The sequence below is a fragment of the Sinocyclocheilus anshuiensis genome, unplaced genomic scaffold, assembly GCF_001515605.1.
Source record: "Sinocyclocheilus anshuiensis isolate Anshui unplaced genomic scaffold, SAMN03320099.WGS_v1.1 scaffold1541, whole genome shotgun sequence".
Classification (NCBI taxonomy): domain Eukaryota; kingdom Metazoa; phylum Chordata; class Actinopteri; order Cypriniformes; family Cyprinidae; genus Sinocyclocheilus; species Sinocyclocheilus anshuiensis.
The window spans coordinates 635,447-644,018 of record NW_015540952.1 but is presented as its reverse complement, the minus strand read 5'-3'; the positions used below and the strand labels follow the sequence as shown (position 1 = coordinate 644,018).

The 8,572-nt window shown below is 38.7% G+C and overlaps 1 protein-coding gene across 1 annotated transcript in view; it reads left to right on the top strand.

Annotated features, from left to right (window-relative positions):
* The window catches only part of LOC107689961 (tudor domain-containing protein 1-like), a 13,132-nt gene that overhangs the window by 1,903 nt on the left and 2,657 nt on the right, over window positions 1-8,572 (top strand). The window contains exons 3-16 of the mRNA XM_016488170.1: window positions 1,598-1,766; window positions 1,851-1,937; window positions 2,030-2,206; window positions 2,955-3,062; window positions 3,239-3,409; window positions 4,129-4,380; window positions 4,473-4,607; window positions 4,696-4,803; window positions 5,117-5,287; window positions 5,451-5,795; window positions 5,940-6,056; window positions 6,195-6,311; window positions 7,146-7,313; window positions 7,459-7,833. Coding sequence (XP_016343656.1) covers window positions 1,598-1,766; window positions 1,851-1,937; window positions 2,030-2,206; window positions 2,955-3,062; window positions 3,239-3,409; window positions 4,129-4,380; window positions 4,473-4,607; window positions 4,696-4,803; window positions 5,117-5,287; window positions 5,451-5,795; window positions 5,940-6,056; window positions 6,195-6,311; window positions 7,146-7,313; window positions 7,459-7,833 — 2,500 coding nt within the window. The remainder of the gene's footprint in view (window positions 1-1,597; window positions 1,767-1,850; window positions 1,938-2,029; window positions 2,207-2,954; window positions 3,063-3,238; window positions 3,410-4,128; window positions 4,381-4,472; window positions 4,608-4,695; window positions 4,804-5,116; window positions 5,288-5,450; window positions 5,796-5,939; window positions 6,057-6,194; window positions 6,312-7,145; window positions 7,314-7,458; window positions 7,834-8,572) is intronic.

Here is an 8,572-nt window from a genome sequence, read left to right as displayed (position 1 = left end):
CAAAGACAATTTTTAATATAACTCCGACTGGATTCGTCTGAAAGAAGAAAATCATATACACCTAGGATGCCTTGAGTGTGAGTAATTCATGGGCTAATTGTCATTTTTGAGTAAACTAACCCTTTAACAAATTTATTAGACAACCTGTCATAATACAGAGAGAAAACAAATGTTTTAGGAATCTGTCAAAAACTTTTTTTAAACTAAATTTTGTATTGTCATTCATTAGGAAAATAACAAACTGAGACAACTAAAGTGTCTTTATTCACACATAACAAAAAAACGGATATATTTTATTTTGTATGGCCTCAGTTGTCCTTGATAACAGCTTGCATTCTTGCTGGCATTGTTTTTATATACTTTTCTGGTCTCTGTTGTTATTGACTTCCAAATAGTTTCTAGTTATATATACAGTTGTGGTAAAAATTTTACATACACTTTGTAGTATCTGCAAAATGTTAATTATTTTAACAAAAGAGGGATCATGCAAAATGCATGTTATTTTTTAACCTGAATACTGACATGAATAAGATATTTCACATAAAAGATGTTTACATACAGTCCACAAGAGAAATTAATAGTTGAATTTATAAAAATGACCCAGTTCACAAGTTTACATGCGCTTGATTTTTAATACTGTGTTGTTACGTGGATGATCCACACCTTTTTTTTTTTTGAGATTTGTTCACGAGTCCCTTGTTTGTCCTGAACAGTTAAACTGCCCGCTGTTCTTCAGAAAAATCCTTCAGGTCTGACAAATTCTTTGGTTTTCCAGCATTTTTTGTGTATTTGAACCCTTTCCAACAATGATTGGTTTTGAGATCCATCTTTTCACTCTTGAGGACAAATGAGGGACTCATACGCAACTGTTACAAAAGGTTCAAACGCTCACTGATGCTTCAGAAGGAAAAATGATGCATTAAGAGCCAGAGGTGTAAACTTTTGAACAGAATGAAGATGTGTACATTTTTCTTATTTTGCCTAAATATCTTTTTTCCCATTTAGTACTGCCCTTCAGAAGCTACAGAAGATACTTACATGTTTCCCAGAAGACAAAATAAGTTCTATTTACTCTGATCTTCAGATTCAAAATGTTGCATCTTAATGATCTTAATGCATCGTGTTTCCTTCTGGAGCATCAGTGAGCATTTGAACCTTTTGTAATAGTTGCGTATGAGTCCCTCAGTTGTCCTCAGTGTGAAAAGATGGATTTCAAAATCATATAGTCATTGTAGGAAAGGGTTCAAATAACCAAAGAATTTGAAAAAAACAAAACAAAGAATTTGGGACCCAAAGGATTTTTCTGAAGAACAGCAAACTGCTGTGGATCATCCAGGTAACAACACAGTATTAAGAATCAAACGTATGCAAACTTTTGAACGGGGTAATTTTTATTTATTAGTTTCTCTTGTGGACTATATGGAAACGTCTTTTGTGAAATATGTTGTTCAGGTCAGTACTAAATAAAAAATAACATGCATTGTGTATGTATATGTGGGTGTGTGTGTGTGTGTGTATATACAGCTCCATCTTGTTAAATTACTTATGATGCCACTATGTTATGCTTTTGCTGAAGCTGCTTTTTTATGTCTGACAGGCTTTGCAGTGTTGTGTTGCTGGGATAAAGCCTCTGACAGGAAGTTGGACAGGCGAATGCGCTATTGCTGTTAGGCAGTTAATTGCTGGAAAGAGTCTCACCTTCACAGTGTTGGATATCATGAATGATGGAGCTCTGCTTGCGGTAGATGTTCCTCTAAGCACTCTTGGTAGGGCATTTATGGTTCATTGCAGTGGCTGTTTGGAGAGCTTTGTGTGAAACACAAGATTTTCAATCTAAATTTGTTCCACAGGTAAATACATGAGCACTTTCCTGATAGAGCAGGGCTATGCCGTAAAGGAGGACGTTTCTGTCAAACCACAGACTGAACATGACATCAGTGAGTTGCTTCATTATCTTGTCTTTTTCATTAAATGTTTCACGCCATTCTTTACGTTTTTTTAACCTCCATCCATTTGCATCTATCTTCAGATTCATTGATGACAGCATCCTTTGAGAACTTCAAGCGCTTGTCTGGAGGAAAGAATGAGAACTCTGAAGCCAGGCCTCCAGAACCGTTGACTCAAGGATTGGGTGACACATTCACTGCTATTGTCACCCACCTCCAGTCTCCCTCAGAGATCCTCTGTCAGAAGCTTGAAAATGCGAGTGAGTTTTCTTCTACTCAGTTTAAGTTTATCTCAATGTCATTATTACTTTTTAATGTACTTTTTAAATTATTTTGTAATAATTTACATTATTACAAATAAATGTAGCTTAAATGCAAGCATTTTTTATAACACCTAAAGACCCCAGACTTTTCAGTGGTAATTTATGTGTAGGTGTTATAAAAAATGTTTGCATTTAAGCTACATTTATTTGATCAAAACCACAGTAAAAACAACAATAAACTGTCAATGTAATACAATTGTAAAAAACGTTTTTTTCTTCTAATAAACATTTAAAAAAACAACAACTTTTTTTTTCCTGTGATGGCAAAGCTGAATTTTCAGCTTCATTCTCAAATGATCCTTCAGAAATCATTCAAATATGCTGATTTGGTGCTCATTGGTGAATCATTTCCTATTATCCATGTTAAGACAGTTGTGCTGATTAATATTTGTGGAGACTATTACATTTTTTTTAAATTAGAACATCATTTATTTGAAATAGAAATCTCCTGTAACATTATAAATGTATTTTGCTGTCACTTTTGATCAATTTAATGCATCCTTGCTCAAATAAATGTTAATTTATTTAATAAAAAACCTGAGCTCAGACTTTCAGAAAAAGTTCTTAAGCTTTATTGCTACAGTGTTTTAGCATCATCTGTTGTCATTTTCTGCCTTTTTATAAAATATATGCTGTACTTTCAGTAGGTTCAGTGCAATGTATGATGTAATCTTCATGCATTTAGGTGTAATCCAGCAGTTGCAAGTGAACTTAAGGGAGCACTGCTCAAAAACTCCGGCAAGTGAGAACTTCAGACCTGCACCAGGAACTGTCTGCTGCTCACTCTTCTCTGGTCAGTCCAGTGTCTTCAGTATATAACATTTTTTTTTTTTTTTTTTTCATTTTTCCTTTTCTTTTGATTGATGTACAAATGTCCATAGTGCTCCTTCACACACATAGTGCTGTTGAATTGTTTAAAAAAGGCACCATAAAAGTGATGTCTTCTGAAGTGATTTCCATGTGTTACAGAGGACAACCAGTGGTATAGAGCTAAAGTTCTAGCATATTCCTCGGAAGATCGTGTGTGTGTTGGCTACATAGACTTTGGAAACTCTGAGGAGGTTGAGTTATATCGCCTACGACCAATCAGCAAAGAGTTGCTGGCTTTGGCAACTCAAGCAATCCCTTGTTCTTTATCAGGTACAGTACAATTATTCATTCTCTGATTTTTAATTGGCTCAGCATATACAGATTTGCATGCATGCAGACCTGTTCTGGAACAGTGTTGTAAATACAACTTAACCACTGATTTCTAGTCGGGCCCTGTTTTGGAAGGCCAAACAAAGTAGTTTAGCTTTTACAACGAAACACATGGCGGCTCGAGTGAGCGGCGGCCGGCAGGCTAGAGAAAACCACATGTGACCACCCCGGGCTGGACTCCGCTTCGTCCACGGTGAAAGCCGATCCGGCGATCCACAGCACGAAGTTGATGTATTTCCTCAGCGACCAGCACGGATCAGCTCCAGGCATGACGAAGCAGATATCGTCCTCTTTTGGAAGGCCAAACAAAGTAGTTTCGCTTTCACAACGAAACACAGCGCCTTCACGACATGAAGCAACAATACTACAGCGGCAGCAACAATACTACAGCGAGAATAAAAGTTACGCCTTCTTTGCGTGAACATTTGGGCGGCGTTATGCAAATCTTCCCACATCGTGACAGATATGTGGGGGAGTGTTAGAACGAGCCATTTTAGGTAGGCGTGGTTGACTCTTAACTTTTATAAAGAATATCTCTTTGCAACTTCTTTGCAACTTTACAGATCTTCTTTATGCACCAAGAGCTTGTAACACTCCAAAGAGAAAGGAAAAATTGAAATTGCATCATATGACCCCCTTTAACATTCAATTTGCTCTAGGTATAAAGTCTCCAACGGGCACCTGGCCAGAGGAGGCCATTTTGATGGTGAAACGTCTGGTTTGCAACCGCTTCATACGGGTTGAGATTCTGGGTAAGAAGGATGGTAGGGCTCTGGTGTCCATGATTGATGAGTCTAGTGACCCTCAGACCAATGCCGCTGAGGTGTTGATTAACATGGGTTATGTTGCCATTGAAAGTGTGGAGACAGAGAAAAATGAACCGACTCAAGCCTCCTTACCTGAAATGCCTTGTAAGTGAAGAAACCTTTTGTACTGATTTATTTTACCATTTCTGATAATTTTTGAAAGGATAATTGATATATATTTTCTAATTTTACTCTAGCCCTCAGTCCACCTGTTGTTGAGAAAATGGAGTGGACTTGTGCTGAACTTCCCTATGATGGCCAGAAGGTGGGGCTAGTAATCAGTAGTCTGAAGAGCCTTGATGAATTCTACTGTTATAACTACAGCAAAGCAGGTGCGATTGTCCATCAGTGTTATTTTTTCTACTTTGTGGGACTCATTACGTTTACGTTTGTGATGAAGTATTTTGTTATTTCTGGCAGATGCACATATCCTGACAGAGCTGTCCTATGAGCTCATGAAGCATTGTGAATTGGAGAGAGCTTCCTTTACCCCCACTGTGGGAGAACCGTGTTGTGCTCTCTTCACAGGTGATACTGACTCATCCTTCAGAAGCAAACACCATGGTCACAGTAACACACTTACAATGAAAGTAAACGGAAAAAGGACACTTTTTTCCTTTATTGAATCAAACTGATATTTTTTCAGGATTCTTTGATAAATAGACAGTTCAAAAGAACAGCATTTATTTGAAATGGAAATCTTTTGTAACACAATACTGTAGAAGACTTTACTGTCAGTTTTGATCAGATTGATGCATCCTTCCTAAATTCAAGTATTAAAAACTGTCATAAACTATTGTACAGATTTGATTTCCAATATTGTTTTGCTCCCTGTTTGAAGGAGATGCCCGCTGGTACAGGGCCATGGTATTAGAAGTGTGTGGAGAGGGTAAGGCCAGAGTTTATTTTGTGGACTATGGGAACTCTTGTGAGGTGGAGGCAGCACATCTAAAGGCCATCACCCCAAGCCTGCTCAAACTGCCTTTCCAAGCAATTCGCTGCTGGCTTGCAGGTTTGTTTCTCTGTTGGTGTCTGTTTGCCTATGAATTATTTGAAATGTGTTTTTATAGAATCTTTTCCACTCATTAACTACACTAAGTAAATATGTATTCTGAATATGTAAGTGTGTATTCTGTATATAATATTGTAAAGGCATTGTACATATGTGTGTGCAGGAGTGGAAGCAGTGGAGAGTCAGTGGAATAAAGAGGCAATACATAAGTTTCAGGCTCTTTGTGCCGGTCAGCCGTTGAGTGGCAGAGTGCTGTCCATCACTGAGAAGGGTTATGGGGTAGAGCTGGAAAGCGCCGGACAAAGCATTGCTGCTGTGCTAATCTTGGAGCACCTGGCTAAACCTTATAGACAGGTGAAACAGCCTCCTGTGCAGCCAGCTAAACCCACCAGTCAGATTGAGGATCTGCCCACCCTTAAACCCATTGATCAGAGTCCACCTTCTGAAGAGCCTTTGAAAGTGAACAACAAGGGAGCTGCCAATGACACAGAAGGTTCAACCTCATCAAGTAAGTTAGCATAACTGATGCTAAAACCTTTTGTATATGTATCTTATCAAGACAGTTTTGTAATTGCTATTACTACTAGTAATATGCAAGTAATTTTTCTTTATTGTTGTTCTTGTGTATGATTAAATGTTTACTGTCATCTAGTCGGCACTTTTCCTTTGAACTGGAAAACATTGGAGCTGTCTTGCACTGATGCTTTCCAACCAAGGGTGGCAGCAGTGATCAGCCCTAGTCTCTTTTACATAATGAATCCTGGACAAGGTGTGCACTCATAGCATAGCATTTAAAGCATAAAGTCTAGCTAGAGCAACTATTATCATTGTTATATTATCATAACTAGCATAGCATGGCCATTTAGAGTAATGATGCTTTACATTCAGCTGATTTTTGTCCCCTCAGTGAATGTGGATGGTCTGAAGGCTGTTATGACTGATGTTGCGAAGTACTGCAGCAAACAGCCAATCCCCAATCAGTGCCACCCTTTACCAGGAGCCGCTTGTTGTGCACAATTCTCAGGTCAGTTTCACCTTCACCTATCGCTTACTCTTACCAGGTTAAATAGATGGAATCATCAACTTTACATGACGTGTAGTGTTATTAATCTGTATGTTAAGTATTTTCAAAGAAGCAGCAGTATTTTATAACTTGTGGTTCCTTTCAAAAGTTTGGGTTCAGTAAGATTTTCTTGCTAAATGTAATTTCTTTCAACAAGGATGAAATAAGTTGATAAAAAACGGCAGTAAAGACATTTACATTGTTACAAGATTTATTGTATTTTTTTCAAATAAATGCTATTGTTTAGCTTTTTTTTTTTTAAGTAAATATTAAGCAGCACATTCCAAAATAACTATTTAAAGTAATAAGTGAGGATTCATTGGTTGAATTCCTAGCTAAGCAAGTAATTCTAGGTCTGAAACTGACACACCTGTAGTCCACAGCTTTTAAACTATAGCTGGAAAAGTGGGTGCACCCATCCACCGTAAAAGTGTCTTTTAAAGTGTTTTTTAATACATTATATATTCTATGCATGATGTTTTAATGTTGTTTTTATGAGAGTTGCGTCGCTTTGTGATGTGGTTTTATGAGAGTGTGTATGATGCTATGTGATGTGGTTGTGCTATAAATATCCCCTAGATCAGGGGTGTCAAACTCAATTCCTGGAGGGCCGGGGGGTTGTTCCAACCCTGCTCCAACACACATACCAAGTAGTTTTCAATTTCTTGGATCAGGTGTGTTTAATTAAGGTTGAATCTAAACTCTGCAGGGCTCTGGCCCTCCAGGAATTCAGTTTGACACCCCTGCCCTAGATGTTCTTTCATAAAGCAGTCAAATTCAACTCTGATTATTCAGGTGACAAAAATTGGTACCGAGCTGTTGTGTTGGAAGTAACAAGCAAGCATGCACATGTAATTTACGCCGATTATGGAAACATGGAGACGGTCCCTGTCTCCAGTATCCTTCCCATCACCAAAGAACTTCTCCAGCATCCATTCCAGATCGTCAGATGTGCACTGGCAGGTAAGCCTAGCACCTGAACTCTAATCTAATCTAAATGTACAAATCATTGCCAATGTTAAAACCCTTGTAGGGCACAGGATAGATTTAGATTTCTTATTTTAGTTGAGTCATGATTGTGACCCTGTTGTTTTTTTTTTCTTCACAGGTAAAGAGAACTTCCCTACAGTGTGGCCCACTGAAGTTTTGGAACTCTTTGGGATTCAGTTGAGCGGGGGCATCCTGGGATCTCTGCAGGGCTTTGATGGGACCTCCAACTTGCTTACCCTTACCCAGCAGTCTGGTCAGACTAGCAGAGACATTAATGCCATTATTCTTGGAGCTCTGCAGAAAGGACAGAGCAAGGCTAACTCAAAGCCACCTGTCATTGCTGCCGAGGAAAAAAAGGATGTAGATCAGAGGCAGACACAAACCGTCAGCTCAATCAAGGCCGCAGATCAACCTCAATCTGCACATGTTGAGAAACCTGACCTGGAATATCAAGCCCCTCCTCTAAGTGCCCGCTACAGGCTTGAGGAACCAGGTGAGAAAATTAAACATTAAGCAAAATTCATGTTGGCAAGATGTGTGGTAATGTAGGTGTTTACAGGGCTTGCACAGGAATTTGCCCAGGATCATTAGCAATAGGGCTGCACGATTATGACAAAAATCATAATTGTCGATTAATTGTAATTGCGATTATTAATTACGATTATCACAATTTACATTGAATGATGTTTATACTAGGGTTGGGTACCGAATCCTATGTAACCGGTATGTACTAGAACCGAATCAGAACGCAGATTTCGGTGCCTCATTTTGGTGCTACTTAAATGCCTGAGCGATCGCTTGAAATATTTGTCCTGGTTCTCCGAAATGGATGTACAACCCTCTACATTGCGAGTAAATCACTCGCATATGTGACTAAATCTTCACTCTGGGCGACTAAATGATGTCTAATATTAGCCAATGGCTAATAAATTCTCAGATTTTACTCGCCAGTGTGTGAGTTGGAGGCTGAGTATAAGTTTAGCTCAGATATATTTTCACTCACAGAACTCTCTGACTGAGCGCATCAGTTTCACTCTCTGCCAAGCGATCTGTGCTGTTTTTCAGTTCATCTGAATGGATGTGCAACGCACCTGTATTTAACGTACCGTGAACTCTAGTGTGAAGGTGCACGACTCGCCGTCGCTTTGTTTCACACACACGCAGCGAGAGAGAGAGAGAGAGAGAGAGAGAATTGACGCGCTACATGTAAACGATATTCTTTGTTGTATTTT